At 31.2% G+C, this 16,874-nt stretch overlaps 2 protein-coding genes across 2 annotated transcripts in view; both read right to left on the reverse strand.

Moving 5' to 3' along the window:
* Positions 1 to 2,027: 2,027 nt before the first annotated feature.
* Smp_174340 (hypothetical protein) lies at positions 2,028 to 5,732 on the reverse strand (the record flags this gene model as incomplete). Its single annotated transcript, XM_018788782.1, has 2 exons — positions 2,028 to 2,323; positions 5,723 to 5,732. The coding sequence occupies 2 exons, from the start codon at positions 5,730 to 5,732 to the stop codon at positions 2,028 to 2,030; spliced, it is 306 nt and encodes a 101-aa protein (XP_018654291.1).
* Positions 5,733 to 8,816: 3,084 nt separating this feature from the next.
* The window catches only part of Smp_174350 (putative frizzled), a gene marked incomplete at both ends in the record, with an annotated part of 9,422 nt that continues 1,364 nt past the window's right edge, over positions 8,817 to 16,874 (reverse strand). Inside the window, 2 exons of the mRNA XM_018788783.1 lie at positions 8,817 to 8,827; positions 15,029 to 15,631. Coding sequence (XP_018654292.1) covers positions 8,817 to 8,827; positions 15,029 to 15,631 — 614 coding nt within the window. The remainder of the gene's footprint in view (positions 8,828 to 15,028; positions 15,632 to 16,874) is intronic.

Consider the following 16,874-nt stretch of genomic DNA (forward strand, 5'->3'; position numbering starts at 1 on the left):
GCTATGCAGCTAATATTAGGCTTAGTCTAATACTATGGACCTGATGCTGAATCTTATGAAGATTTAGTTTGTAACACTCAAGGTTCAGTATCGTTTCCACCATAGTTCCACAAGTGGCCTTGATCATCTCCTGGATTAAGTAAAATGTGTTCGAGTTTCTTGATATATAGATTAGAACTTGGTTGTGACATATGTGTAGAAAGTTGATCCATTCGAACTTCCGTATACTGTCCAAACACTGTAAATTGAATAAAGAAGAGATTTATAAAGCTAGCTAGTATATTGTTCTTCAGAGATATGGGAAATTTAGGTATCTTCACTCTTAGTTTTATCATATGGTTCCTTTTCGTCTTATGATGGTTCTTACATGAAATATTTGAGTTGAAATATGCTTAGTCCTGTTGGTTAATGTTCTTCGAATATGACATAACCCTGTTGATTTTGATAATATTTCAAGTGTTTATGTTAATATTTCAGCCATGTTTGAATTTCACGCTATTACAGTGTAGTCGTAAGTCATCTGTAGATTATCAGAAACCGACATTTCCAAGAAATTCTTTTGATCAAAGTCAACCAGTTACTGGCCTTTACATGGTGTTTTTCCCATTTATTTTCTTTTTGATTAGTCAGATTTCGCACCTGATGAGCATACTATATGTCAGCATGTATTTAAGCTATTTTCAATCCTCGTCATGTCTGAGTATTCTTTTAAGTCTTGTGAAGTTACAAATATCATTTTCTATAAGCTACTTTCTGTTTAGTTTTATCACTATTTCTGCAGTCAGCTAAATAGTTCTCAAACTATATAAGTTATGACATTGTCTAAATATGTACTCTGACAGTGGACGATCGATACTTTAATTTTAATATTGACGGATGAAGAGACTCTCAAGCACCAAGAGGTGACATCAGCTGTTATTTTACTTATACTTCACTAATAGCCATACTATTGAAAATCTATAGCAAGTGTTTAAAAAAATCCGATTCATTCATTGAAATGTTTAAGATAATACTAAGGAAACTGATCTTGATGATAATCAAGCGATTACGAGTCCTAACGTATCCCCACTAAATTAGAAAAAATTAAGTCATGTTTTTGTTTATAAGTCCTTAACTTTGTCGGTAAAGTTTTGTTTATATTTGCTTCTTGTATTTTCAGCGTCTTTTTGTTCACTCTGTTTTTTACATCTAACTTATTTGTTCCAAATGGATGTCAACAAGATAAGTATGGCATTGATAATAATCATTCAAGTTGAGTATTTATATTATTCTTTAGAACTGAATAGGTTTACATTTCCAAAGTGGAAATTTTAAAGTATTAAACAAGTTTTATAAATTACGGATAGAATGGAATTAAAATAATAATAAATCGGAAAGGAGTTTTCTAGGCTACATTGATGAAGGTTAGTTAGTGGTTGTTGATTCATTTTACTGTAGTTAACTAATATCAAGTTCCATTTATTTAACCGCCTTCTTTTTTAAATAATTTGAATCATCTTTTCTCTACAACCAATAGGTAAACGTATGATAAAGTTTACTCAAAAACTGAACAGATTAAATTATAGTAATGTAAATGAATGTGGAGTATATAGGCTAAAAAGCTTCTCGAATTTCACCAAAAAAAGAAAAGAGTAAAAGAAAAATGTTCAAGTTAAAAGATTACTGGAATATCACTCAAATTAGTTTTTATATACAAAGATGAGCATACTGTGTGTGTATGTGTAAGGGCAGTCTCTGTGTTTAAACTAATAAATAGTTAGCTGACGGAAAACAAATGAAGGAATCACCATTTATGAAATGACTTTATAATATAATGTAAACAATGTTATTATGTATTCGAATTGGTTGAACAAGACTTGCAGGATATCATTCTCTTCACATTTGACTGTTGTTCAATGTTTCACGGTTTCCTTGATATAGTATATTGTTTAAAAGTTGGTGAATATAAGCCATTGTGGATAAATATAGCTAAAGTTAAACTTTATTCAAATATACTGTACACTATTAACCAATAAAATGAACGTAAATCAAAAGTCAGGTCTTCCAATATTAGTCGGCCTGATTTTAACGGTTTGTCTTTGTGACGATCGAATGCAATAATTGGATTCATTTGAATTAAATAAGGACATATCCATCGTTCCTAAACCATATGACAACGGAACTGCACTTGTGCATGAAGCTGCTCCAGATGACAGATTTAACGATCCAGAAGGCATTAAATTTCTCACGTTGTTTCGTGCGATTCCATGCTGATGATACTGAGATGAATCAACCACCAGGTGACTAGTATTGTTCATTGAATTATCAAAATTGATGGAGTTTCCTAAAATATAAAAAGAATCCGCTACCTGTAAAGTTTTTATCATTTATCAATAGTTATCAAATATTTTGTATAAATTTTAAATCAGCACTATTCTATAAGAATGTGGGTAAGTAGCTCTTTATTGATAAGAAGTAACTGCAAACTGTTAGTTTTATTCAGTTCTTGGGGTTTATTTGGAGTAAAATTTCTGCATGATCACTAAATTCAATTAGAAAACGAAGGGGTTTGAGAAAGCATTGATATTTTCGAGTCAAGATAGACTGGTTCAATGAATAGCTCCTTTCGGCCAATTCATTCTCAAAATTGTACAATGAAAACTATATACATATTCTTCATAATAATACTTGATAATGTGCCTGTTTACAATAGTGATAATGATAATACCACTACTATTCATAACAATAATGAGGATTTGCTGAATAAGGTAACAGAGATGTAAAATGAACAAAAGCACAAAAATGTTATTCTTATTTTGGGACTGAAAATATAGCTCTTAAGAGCTTATATATTTATCAAGATGGATAAATAGCCATATTTACGCAAAAGGGTATCGTGACACCATGAACAAAAATGGTGGAGAATATTTATAGTCCAAGATAAGGATTTGAAGGGCGGTTTGTAGTCTGAGCTGGATAGTTTAGTCGTGAAGTTCTTACTGTAGTTCTCGAAAACATCGTTAGCAAATAACGCTTCATCAAGAAAAATCAAGCCTATCACCAAGCACAAAACCAACAACAAAAATCACCAAACAGTTAATTATACTCTATGTGAAAAACATCCCGGAGATCACAAACAGATTATTAAGACCTCTACGAATAGGTGTAAAGCACAAACCTACAAAGTCTTCATAATCATTATTATTCAGGCCAAATAACATAATAATAAATGGAGACAAACCAAATATCATTTACAAAGTCAATTGCACCAACTCATGGAAACACTATATTAAAGAAAGAGACCAGTCTACGTCTACATGAATATCAGTTGGTGGTTAGAAGCTACAACATAGCTTCTCTCATTTCAATCTATGTGGACAACTATGAACATGATACCGATTAAGAAAACGTCGGAATGCTGGAAAGAGGAAATACAGAGGAATTTAGAAAATTCTTAAAAGTATGATACTCCAGTAACACGTCAATCAATAGACGTATCAAAATTGATTCGATCTATCAACCAATAAAGAAAAGGATAAACAACTCCAACGTCAACGATCAGGCCAAAAGTGCAAACAATCCAAACAAATGAATGAACAACCGCCATTCACCTGCGGACAACAGTCAACTATATTCTATATCAACAGAACAGGCAGCTCGTTAATTTTGCAGAAATTTTAATAACTCATTTCATAGTGAAGTGTCTGCTGGTGATAGTGTCGATAAAGACAATTAAGGCTTAAAAATTAAATCATCTAGCCTAAAAAACAGAACAATCTCAAAATGAATGAAATGTTAATCTAGATGCAGAATATATACCAATAATCAACGTGACATTTTAAAAGTTAACTGTCTACTGATGGAAGGATTTATAATACTCTAATATGGGTTCAAATAAGAAGTAGTCTTGAAAGGACATATCGTAGTTGGTCTAATACTGTAAAGAGATTTTAAAAATTAAGATTTTTAATTCAGTTCACACATGACTTTACTGAAGTAACTAATACAGATACAGGCATAAATACCTTGTTGTTAAAACATACAATTCTGAAATGAACTTGTTGTTGGTTTGCACAGTGAAAAGTTTCTTCGACTTCTGCATGCTAAGAAGTATCAAACATGAAAACACCTTGTACAGATTTCATTCCTATGTCCAATTTCAAATAATTTTTTCCAGCAAACTAATATTTTCGGTTAGGTTTAGTTTAATGTAGCTTTAGAGCTTTCATAAATGAGAATGAAATACTATTCACTTTAAATATATTATTGGTTTTCAGTCTAAGAAGTAGGTCTTATATGATACAAGCAATCATCATGTTCACGAATTATCTAAAATAGTACTGTTTTTTTATAAAAATGATTGCCTACATATCATGTTACATCATGTTCTGATAAGAAATGTCTTTGTTTACTAAGGTATACACTTTCATTAGATATATGTGTATTTATTCATTTCGAAATATGAGATATTTTCATAATTATAGTTTCTATTATATGTGCTTTTATCTTTTATTTTGATGGGTGGATGAATGTATAACTAGTTGCCATTCATGTGTTTATCGATATCGGTATTGAAATGAATCCAAGTATAGATAAATGACATTTTAAATAAACGTAAAACATAAATTTTTTTCAAAAACATGTTACATTGGAAATTTTCTAGGAGTTGTTTGTTCAATAAAAATAGCGATTGTTTTCAAACGGTTTATGGAGATCATTGTGAACATTCATCAATATTTAGACAGTTTCATAGAAATCAGGAGCCGAGCATACAGAAGATACATCTGTGTCTGTTTCACGTCATTTATATTTCGAGGACAAGATTGGCGAAGTGTTCACCAGTAACTTTATTTATATCCATGCTTTGAAAAATAATGTATCTATGAGATGTTGATGTCCGCCTACAACTTGGTTACAATATGTAGATGACATCTTTGAAAAATTTTTTTGAACCGATAAGCAGTATATCAGACTACAATAAATTGACCAAGGAAATAGAATCTGGAAACCAAAAAAGCAGAGTTTCTTGATTATCTGATTGAAAAAAGATATAAAAAATAGTGTGATAACCAGTGTTCTGAGAGACAACTAGATTATAAGTCGGTACAATTTTTTTCAACGAAAGTCACAGTTGCCCGAAATCTTATCAACGGAAGTAATAAGCTTGTTACAGAAGCAGAAGATAAACGGACTAAAGTAATTCAATCTTATCTACACTTATGGTAAATCATTACTCTAAAGAGTTTTTGAATAAGATTACTAACAATGAAGAAAATAAATTAGAATATCTATCAAGAGAATGGAAAAATACAGTAGTTACCTAATACAGTAAAGAAACACTGGGAGATAGAAAAAGAATTATAAATAAACATAATATAAAAGTCTATTTTCGAGCTAGTGACGCCATTAGTTTACGATTAGAGAACATGAAGCATAAGACGCAAAAAAGAAACAACAAAACTGTGTTTATGGAATTAAGTGTCATGAATCCACAGAGTGTATGTAGGAGTAACATCTAGACGGTTGACTCTTGGAGTGAAGGAACACAAACAATGAAATATGTCCCCAAATACTCAGTTAAACTCAGGAAGCTTAAGAATAGATTGGCAATAGCACTACATATATAGGAAATCAAGTGTAAGATCAATCTTTAGGGGACAAAATAATTCAAAGGGGTTTAGGCCATTATAAAAAAGCAGTGACATCTGAAGCTATATACATATATATATATATAAACACTTACTTGAGTGCATATTTAATCTTATAAAAATTAAGTGAACGAACTACGATTCGGCTTCTGCTTTGGCAGCAAGGGATTACAGTGGAAATAACCGATTTGTAAAACTTTTCAGCAGACCAAATATTATGATTAATCACTATAATAATCATTTTCCTACCACATTAAGATAGAGATAGCTCAGTCACGGTGGTATAAGTGATTGCTTTTCTTAGTGATTTATAACGAAATCATTTTCACTATATCCGTGCAAATAAGTGTGGTTTAGCTTAACATTTTCTATTTATCCATCATAATTCCCACCATCAATAAACTGATGAAACGATTGACTACTGAACTTATTTAATTGATTTATATTGATATATTCATTATAAATGTGATGGAACTATACCGATTACCTGATTAGCAATTTTATTCGTAGCTGATACATTCTTTTGAATATGGTGTTATTTTGTGCTGGTAGGTTAAATAAAACCTCTCTAAGGGAACAGAGATTAGGATGCAATTGCTGTAGTTTATAATGGATGAAATCTGCTGATTATAAAGTAGTAAACATTTGTCACTTGGTTGATTGAAGCGCCATCCAAAAATACTGTGTTCATTAACAAGTAATCAGAAACATTGTACACAAATCCTTAAACTTCCGTCTTCACATGTTAACTCCTAAAGTTATTCAGTTATATTTTTTTTGGTACTCAAACAAATATCAATGAATATCACAGTTATAATCAATTTTTTAAAGTGGTGGGGAACATTTGAACTTCAGGTTGATGCTTTTGGTTGCGTTTGTGTTCTCTGAGCTTAGTAATTTAGTTGTGAAACTGTCATTAATCTTCTGGACAGACTGTTTTGCAGTTAAGCCATTTAGCTCAGATAGCAAAACACAACCAAGAAATGTCAAATTGTCCTAGTGGGGCTGGTTATTTCACGATCACTTATACTATACAACAAGCAGTTTAATTTAAATGTTTGGATGAAATCAACTAAACTATCGATATGTAAAATCTGTATATCAACATAGATGAAACTGGGGTACAAGTATGACAATTTGACACTACAGTAAGTGTCAAATCTATATTACCAGTTTTTAGTCCAGTATCGACAACATAAAACATTGGCATAGTTTACTGACATAAATTATAAGACTCTCAAATTAGTATAATTTAATTTATGAGTTAATAGGAGGTAAGAAATTGAGTTTTAGCTGAACAGAATACCATTTTCATATTGTTAAGAATGTTTATTAGTAGCCAGCTCACGAACGTTTCAAAGAAAACTGTTCAAAAGTAAAACGTTTGGTAGAGGAAAGATACTAATAACTGAAAAAAATTTATTTTGTACAAGAAAGACAGTAAAAATTGGTTACAGAGAGCTTTATTCCTCGTTAAGTAGTGTTAAATTAGAGTAACTGGAGATGGTCCAGGATTCATTTGTTTGCGAATAACTCATAATGAAAGTCCGTGTAACTTAATGCCGATAAGCAAAATTAGCCTAGGTTTGCCAAGGCCTATAGATAACTATTTCCTTCATTCTTACCACATGTCTATCAAACTGCTACATTTTTTTATGAAAAATTTTGTGAACCATACCTAGTGTTTTGCAAACTCACAGTTTCTAATGAAAACCAACATGAAAATGACAGCTGGTAAGATTCCAGAACTTCATTATTCTACATTAGATACTTTGTGTTTTATTTGTTTCTCGATTTATTCAGAATAAAATCATATTTGTAACTCCTCAAAACAACAATAATCTGTTTAGTCAGAATCTATCATTGATTAAAAGATACAACGTTTCTGCTACATAATTTAGAGTGATTTGTACCTAACTGTTCCATACTTCAAATATTTATCGGATTCGTATGCTCTGAATAGCAAAAAGTATTATTATTCATTCATACAGGTGGTAAATTATACTCATAATTTGAATGACTATGGTTTGAATTTTAGTCCCGGTAAGTGCTACATTAAAACGTAACGAGTGCTATTTTTACGCTTTATGGAACGAAAACTGCCCAGGAAACAAGAAACAAAGTGATTACGTTAGATAACTCTAATGTAGGGATTATAATAACTACATTGTGATAATCAGGTTTATTAACGATAACTTCTTTGTAAAGGCAATTAAATGTATTTAACGTTTATTCTAGAGGCAGATGGAAGATAAACATTTTGATCGTGAAAAAAGTCACCTCACTTATGCATATTATTAATATACATTGACTTTTATAGTTGTTTTCTTTATATCATTTTTAACTGTGGGGTTAGAAACTTCGTCGTATTAGACTAAATGTTTGAATGGAACACTATTACCGATCTTTTTAATTATGGCTAAAAGCTTTTGAATGAAAAGCATTTTCTTATCAAGTAAGGAAAATATACCGTCAAACAGTGGCCCATTTTTGACCTTTACACTTAGATGGGTTCATAGGAAATCAAACGGTTGATATGAAAAGGGAATTGAATGAAACAAACAGTAATAATTTACCTTAAGTTTACAAAAGTGTAATTTTTCTTCCTTGTATATTTCAGACAAATTCATCAAGAAGACACAGACAACGTTTGTACAACAAAGTTGAATAGATGATGTTTAATTTAATTCTACATAAAGACAAGATTAATTTGACTACTAATAATGAAGTTCTTTTACTGCTATTGGTTTTATGTTGTCTAGACATAAACGCGTCATTGGATATTCAATAAAAACTATTTAAAATATTGTATACGTATAACGTCTCAATCAGTCTAGTTGATGGGTAATTGGTTTTGAGGACAAGAAAATAACATTGGAATTGTAGGATTGATGTGGTGTGGTTCTACTGTCAGAAGAGTTGTTTAAACTAACATCTTCATATCGGTTATGGTTATCAGTCAATTGAGCTTTTTGGTGGCAAGCAGAGAAATCTTCACTATGTATTTTATTCATCTGTGAAAACCCTTCAATAAGCAGAGTTGTACGCCATATATATCATTAAAATTGACACCGAATACAATCGGATAAAAAATCAGAATGACTATTCAATCAGCTTATATGCTAAAATAGCGTAATTAGTTCATTTTAATACATCATGCAAGATCAAACTCAGCACCTTCAGCTGTGACTAAAAGCACTCTACTAAAAAACTAATAGAAATCCAATAAAACGATTTTTAATAGTCAACTATGTTGTGTAACAATAACCTTGAGTCAAATACGAAATTTATCTCACTCTGAACATAACTAAACTCCATTGGCAAGTGGGTCTCCATTAAACTTCACAAACTAATCTCCAAACTGGCCATTAATGAGTAAAATGTACACTATCAAGCCAGAGGATTTATAAAATTTGTCCAACTAGAAGTTAGTTTTCATAAAAAAACTGATTAAGGTTGTTGGTCAATGGAAGACGAACAATGGCTAAAGGTCTGAGGAACTATGTACAGTAATAAATAGAAATAAGCAAAGTGAACTATGGGGCTTGTGAGTACTGTACGTGTTCCCACTTTCACTAACAAACAAAAGCAATATATCCTGAAAGATGCCAGTAAAATTTCAACTAAATTTTGGAGAGATTACCTTGTGAACTAAACGGAATAACTATACTTAAGTAAAATTAAACTACTGTTTAGAAAGTTATGGTGTAAATCGAACAAATTCTGACACTAGTAAGCTGTGTTTTCCTTTGCTCACTATCCGACGATTTAAAAGAATATACGAGAAGATAAAAGTCAGTTCTGCACATTCGCAACTGAACTGTAAAATTGCTGTTTCCTATTAGCTTGAGTCCTCAAAGATATGACCAGGTGAGGACTTCGTTCACATTTTCTAACCATCATATTTAATGCATAATTTCTAGGGAAGTAGCATTCATAATCAGGATTACAATAAAGCTTTCAGAAAAGTTACGGCAGCTAGAAATATTTATCCACAGTCTGAAACACCAAGAGGTGTTATGTAAAATTTTCCAGTATATTTAATTAGCCTTAAAGTTACTGTATGGTAACCTTAAACATGGAATTCTTACAAGGATACGTCGTTTTAGTTAGTAATTATTCGTTCTTCTTTTCCAATCAGTTTATTGCCTGTTTATTTCCATAGAACAGTGAAAAAGTAGCCTACTAATTTTATTGCATCAGGTAAACAGATTGCTGTTTTTTATTGATTTTACTCACCCAATAACCATAAATAGTTTATCGTAAATACATGCAAAATGGACTTTTGGTTTAATAAATAAATAAATAAATTCGAAGCTTGTAACTTTTATAGCCATTACCTACCTACATTTTTATTGATTAAAAAAAGAGGGGGGGGGGTGAACGACAAACAGCCAGGAAAATGAAACAGATTCTTTATTTTATAAATCGATGATAATGACTGTTGTCTACCGAAAAACACTCATTAGGAAAAACCAAGGAAGCATTAAAAGTTTCAAATACAAAAAAGAAATAATGGAATCCAGTACATTTGTTTTACAAAATATAAACGAGCATATACATACACCATAAAAAAAACAATGTATACTTTTTATAATTTGTTCCCGAAAATTACCCAGTAGTTACATATGACTTCTACCAGTTAATGCGTACATTAAACGTATCAGTAAATTTGCTAAGTGTACATCTAGTTGAATAGTATATTAAAATTTAAAAGTAAGGTGAATTTTCAATGTTTTCCTACTAATGATATGAAATATGTAGGGGATGTTTACGAATAAACCTTTTCAGGGAAAGCATTATTTACCTAAAGTAAAACACCAGCTATCGGTTAGATCTGTTATGGTTTGGGAATAAGATAACGGCATTCCCTCATGAGAACTCCTTTGAGGTTTTGGAATTGTTAAGATATACTGTAAACCTCCTACAGAACTCTCTTTGAATACATAAATGCTATCTGAAAAAAGATCTGTTTATTTTGAACTAGTCGAGTATTTGGACAGTGAGTTTTAAGCTAATAAAAATGTCTCGGCTTCAATATTTCTCACACAGAGTGAAAAGAACAAAGCACTAACAGATTTACTGAAGCCAATACATTTTATTGCCTAATTTGGAGTTTCACATTTTTTCGGTTCACGTTTTACAATTCATTATAAGAGAAACACTTCTTAGTAACGATCAGGTAAAATTGTAGACTTAATAAATGGTAATTAAACGTCAAAAGCAAGTAACTTGGAAGTGTGTTTCATTTATTCTAATATAATTATATTATCTAAACACCGTGTAGTCTAAACTTTTATCCATGGATCCTACTGTACTTTGCTCCTTTTGAGAAGTTTAAAAGTAGAATAGTATCCGACTAAACAGATATCCTCCTAAATTCATGTATTAAATTTCAAAACGTTGAAATGTCTGTTCAATCTATAACACTATTTTTCTGGATGATTCATCATTTAAAAGTGGATAATATTATTCAATATTGTCTTTCTTATAGATATTAGATTAACAGACGTAAGGAAATAGTTACTTCGGGTACAACTCTTCCTCTTTCCATGAAAATTTTATAATGATGCGTAATACGTGAAGATTTACTAGAATGTTAATTTAGTCATAATTCAGTCAGTAATGTAACGGAAAGACAAGAATATTTCTGCAGACCAATACTTACTGTAGTTGAAATCACTTGTATGGAGTGAAGACCCGGGTTAGCATCTTTTAGCCCTTAAGATTCGGAATCATTTGAATCTCAATATTTCAAATGCATTTTCATCAATAGCTATTATAGTTAATAGGAGAAATTGACTTACCAGATGTGTGAAAAAAATCTCTCTTCAAAAGATGCTGTAAAAGCTCGATCAACTAGACTAATTGTAAATCGACGTGGAGTTTGAGTGTCAGTCTGTCAATAACTCAGTAATAAGGAGGTCATAAGTTATATTTGTTTAAAGTTTTGTGTTTACTCAGTAGATTTATTATCGGAATGTAAATATGGTCAAGTCGAGTTACTTGTATGGTGATGAACTCAAAATTTTGATTATCTTGGGAAATTTCGAATGACCGAAATGAGAATTTCCTTTTCTCGGAAGATTGATAGTTCAAAATCTTCGACTAATCAAAAGTAGATATTTCGGCGGTGAATGTAGTAAAATTTCCTTTGTTACTTCCATCATGAATAATTTTTTTCAAAGAATTAAAATTGATACCATCTCATTCCAAACATTAGTGAATTCCAATTATAAAAACATTTCTTCTAAGATTGCCACAAATTTCCTGAGGATTAGATGTTTTGGGTCAGAAAAAAACATTACTAAACAAAATATGAAAACAGTAACGTCTAAATAAAAATCAAGTTCGTTTTTTCCTATGGGTGAATTAGACATCAGTTTAATTGTACTTAAACTATTCTGAATATACTCCTCAAATTTGTGAGCAACTATAATACATGTTCACAATTGGTCTGTAAGGTAAATATTTTTTTCAAAAGAATCAACCACCATCAAACCGACGTGGATTTACATTAGTTATTTTACTTTAAGAATGGAACCAGTAAAATAAAACAGAAACCAACATTTATTCAGTGATGCAATAACGTGATTCGTCACCTCAATTTAATTATTTCGTTAATCATTTAGCACGTAAGTATTATTACACACATGTTGAAGTACGGAAGCACTCATTTGCGCATATGTGTCCTAGCTACCGGTCACTGACCATCTGTTCAGAATACCAAAGTGTTTCTAGGTATTTTACGTCTCCTCAAAAGAAATCTATTAAAAATAAGTTAACTGAACAACAGAAAACACGATTGATAACTGTAGGGAAAATCATATAATATTATACGTATATATTTATTTTTACCCAAAATATAAAATTTCCCAAATGTTTTGTTTTGATAATTACGCTTCAACGTACACCGAAATTTAGATAACCAGGTGAATGAATATCTGTGATAAGATAAATTATACCTAATGTTGCAGGTGGATGATAAATGTCTCGAATTATAACAGACAGAATACAACTATCCACTATTGTAGTTTCATTTAAACTTGGAAATATGAATGACATTCAAGGAAAAGCTGTCCAAATTTACGATAAATCAAATTATACTAAATTAGAAGTAACAAATACTAAATTTCTAAGAGTAATGATAAATATCAAAACCACAGTTTATTTATGAACCAGAATTCCGAAAGATATGTGTAGGCATTATATGCTATCGCTTATATTTGTTTGGTGTCAACATGGGTGAACGTCAAAAATAAATATAATAATTATTAATCCAACTAACTAATTGTAATGATTGCAGGATAATTTGATGATATAAGTGATTGGTGTTTCCTCGAAATATATATATATATATATATGCCTGAGAATGTCCAGGATTTGTAGTCTTAAATCTTTTGATCTAGTAGGACTTATTATTACACAGGAAAACAACTTAAGTTACATAGAGAGCTCATCTGTTATTTCTGAAGTATGATGCTACTACTACTATTGCATTTGACTGGCTTATACTCATAGGTAATAAGTCGGGAAAATGTAGAAGCAATCCACAACAACACGCATGACAATAATTATATTGATCACTATTGGTTCTCGTCATACAAAATGTTTAGGCAAGTTTCCCCGTAACCAAGACATACAGTGAGTTAATGTTTTGCGATAATTTTCGTTATTTGGAAGCGACTGACTTCCAGAATAGATAAATCTAAATCACACATCAGTAGCTGAATGGTAAACAACTTTACATTCAGCAGTACTTAATGATAATTGAATTCCACAAATGAATTTCAAAATGCGGAAGCAAAGAAAAAAAATTTACTCATCAATGAAAAAAATAAAGGCTGTGATTTGTAATTGACCGATTATTGCAAAACTCCATTTTCGTCCAAATAAACGCTCATTTATATTGTTTTTTCGAATTTAAAAAAAAAACAGATTAGTTCTAACATTTTGATTACATAATCATGAATGTCACCAGCTTTGGTGGGGGTTGCACACTCTATTTTAAACAGTGAAATTCTGTACCCTGACTAAATACATTTCACTTCTAAGTTTAAAATTATAACAAAAAAACTAAAAACAATAAATGGAATGGATATTTTAGTATCAAAATAATACTCTGAACTTTTGTAAATAGTGAAAAGTTTCTGTCATAAACTTTCTTGTATGAATGGTACAGATATCTTTTTAGGTAATTGTCCGTACTCTAACGAATAGCTTACCATGTGCCCATCACTTTTTACGGGATAGCATACGCGTTTGTGAATACGTAAAGCATCTGCTTCAAAACGTTCACTATGTGTGTAATATCTAGCATATTCCCATTCATTTAGTCAGTAAATTGTGCCTATAACAGCATAATTTTTACTGAGTTCATTCCAAGCTCTAACTTCCAATTTATGTGCCTTTTTGATGAGGTAAGTAGCTTGCTCATAGGACTCATATATAGATAACTATATACGAATAATATGAAGTCATCATTGAAAATTACACTATTATGCAACAAAGATATGAACAGAAAAATGGTTGAAAATACTAGATGTTCCATTTTTGTTTAACATTGAAAAAAATGGTGGTTATCCTCACACTATGTTGTTATTATAAATTGTGATGCCCGGTCATTTTTCTCAACATAACTATTACTCATTGACTTATACAACACATAAATTATATAACTCGACAAGAATTAGGACTAATAAACTGTTGATTACAATTTCGAAATTCTTACCTGGATGCTGACTGTTTTACTGCACATCCTCCTCTTGAATTGCAACACATTGAATTCATAGATTGTGCTTTTTGGTCAACTTGTGACAAATTATTATTATTCCCAGCAGCAACATCGGCAACAGCATCCTCACAATTATGATGACGGTAATTCAAACCATTTTTAGATAAGTCTTTCCTTTTGCCAGTCATACATTTTATCCATGTTTCTGAGGATTTCCGGTTACACCATACCCACATACCTGAAGTGATACCGACAACTAATGACATGAAAATTTGTAGCATATTAGCTTCAACTGATGGGAATTGATTATCACTAAGGCATTGGGTCACCAATGACCAATTTGTACCATATTCTGTCAAACAATTTGTTTGTTTCGCCAGTTTATCCAGTGTTTTCATCCATTTTGGGTAATTAATATAATTGTAAATATTCACACTAATAACACAGGCCTTCGGTACAACATATAACATAGAAAATACGGCTATTTTTATCATCAATTTATCTAAACGTCGTATATTTCCATTATTGAGAGGAATAACTGGACTAGTTAGCGTTGTTGGTTGTATTGGTGTTGTTGATGTAGCTAATGTTGCTGAAACATTTCTTTTAAACTGTGAGTTATAACAGTTTGCTAGTCCTGTTGTCGTGTTGGCGACAGGCAGGAGACTTTTAACGTGCTGTTTCAAGTTTGATCGAAGAGAAATCAAAGAATGGAAACCTACCAATAAAAATAAAATACCCAACAACAGGTAGATAACTTGTGGCAATAATATAAATGCAAGTAAACTTGTTGAATTTTGGTAACCAACATTGCACAATCCAGTTAACTCATCTGCATCAATGCGGTGCATGATCAGTATGATAATAGTCTTTAACGCGGGAACTGCCCAAGCGAGCATATGTAAGATACTACTGATAGCTTCTATGCCTTCACATCCCCACTTACATGAAGCTGATAAGAACCATGAGATAGCTAACATAACCCACCATAAATAACTAGCTTGACTAAAATAAAACAGGATAAGAAATACGATAGTACACCATGTACCTTCATGCCCAGAAGTTATCAAGAAAGTAACATTAACTTTCGACTGGGCCACACTTGTAAGAAGTTTCTTCGCTCCTTCTTGTGATACTCCGCTAGGCAATAATGATGATGAAATAGTTTCAACTTTGTTTCTACAAGCCACCGAATCACGTCCAATTAGAGCGTGTAAAATGAACCCAGTAGAGTAAAAAAAGTAACAAACTGATATATAAATAATCGGTCTCTCTGGATAAGCGAAACGTGAACGGCTTAATATAAATGTAATCATTGTCATTGCGCATGATGCCAGACAAAGTATGGCCCAAACTAACATCCAAATATGGCAAAAATATCATCACTGTATGAAAACAAATGAGCGTTGCACCGACGGGCACATGTAATATTGTCATGTTCTAAATTACAGACAAACTCTGGTTTATGTCCGACTAAGATTATTAAAATAAAAGCGTTCATATATAATAAATTTTAGGTTGATTTTTGCCATAATACAAATTTCATCAGATTTGATAGTATACACTATAATCTTTTAGTTTTTTCAAAAACATCATATTGGAATCTTGTGAACAATTATTTTTATTTACTCAATGTACACCATATCCTATGTAAATGTAACATTTACTGACTACTATAGTCAACGAGTAAGCAAGAGGGAATAATGGGATGTAATAGAACACAAAATTACAGAATATCTTACTAAAATCTGAGAATCATACAGTGAATACTTAATTTGCAAAATGTTAATCAATTGCATTAAACTTGACTGTTCCTTCTGCAAAATATCAGTCAATCGTCTCAAGATTCGTTGTCCCTACATTTCCATACCAATTGCTTTCCGTTTCCATTCATTACTCCTCGATCTTCTTGACCTTCTCCTCCCAGACATTCTATTCCTGACTAGCGTTATATACTACTTATGTCGATATAAGTAGCAAACACTACACAACTAATTCATTTTCTTCATTAAGTAATCTCATCTGATAAAATGCTGCTTGTAATCAAAAAATTTTATCATTTTGATGTTTCACATTTATAATACTAGATGCATAGTTTTAGAATTATACAGAATGAAAGAAAATAGATCACATGTTATTATGAATGTTTACTTTGTAATTAATTTAAGAACTCACACAAAGCATTAATTACTTAATATGACATATTATTATGCATAATAATTTTTTTATGGTCGCTAATTCATTCATAGATGTAATCATCGACATTACATTTTAATGTCTTGACATGTTTGTAGGATTAAAAGTTCAGTAGATTATATGATTACACATTTTCATAATGTCTAAATAGAATTAAAATAAAGTAGCTGTAAGGTATTTGTTCCACCATATTTTTCCAAAAAAGATCATAGTAATCGACAAACTATTTTTCTCTACTATTAGTATAGGGATTTGTGGAGACTGTAGTATTTTTTACAGTTGAATTCACGAATCGATCTAAGCTAGACCACCCTTGA

This window comes from Schistosoma mansoni, chromosome W, assembly GCF_000237925.1.
Source record: "Schistosoma mansoni strain Puerto Rico chromosome W, complete genome".
Lineage (NCBI taxonomy): Eukaryota > Metazoa > Platyhelminthes > Trematoda > Strigeidida > Schistosomatidae > Schistosoma > Schistosoma mansoni.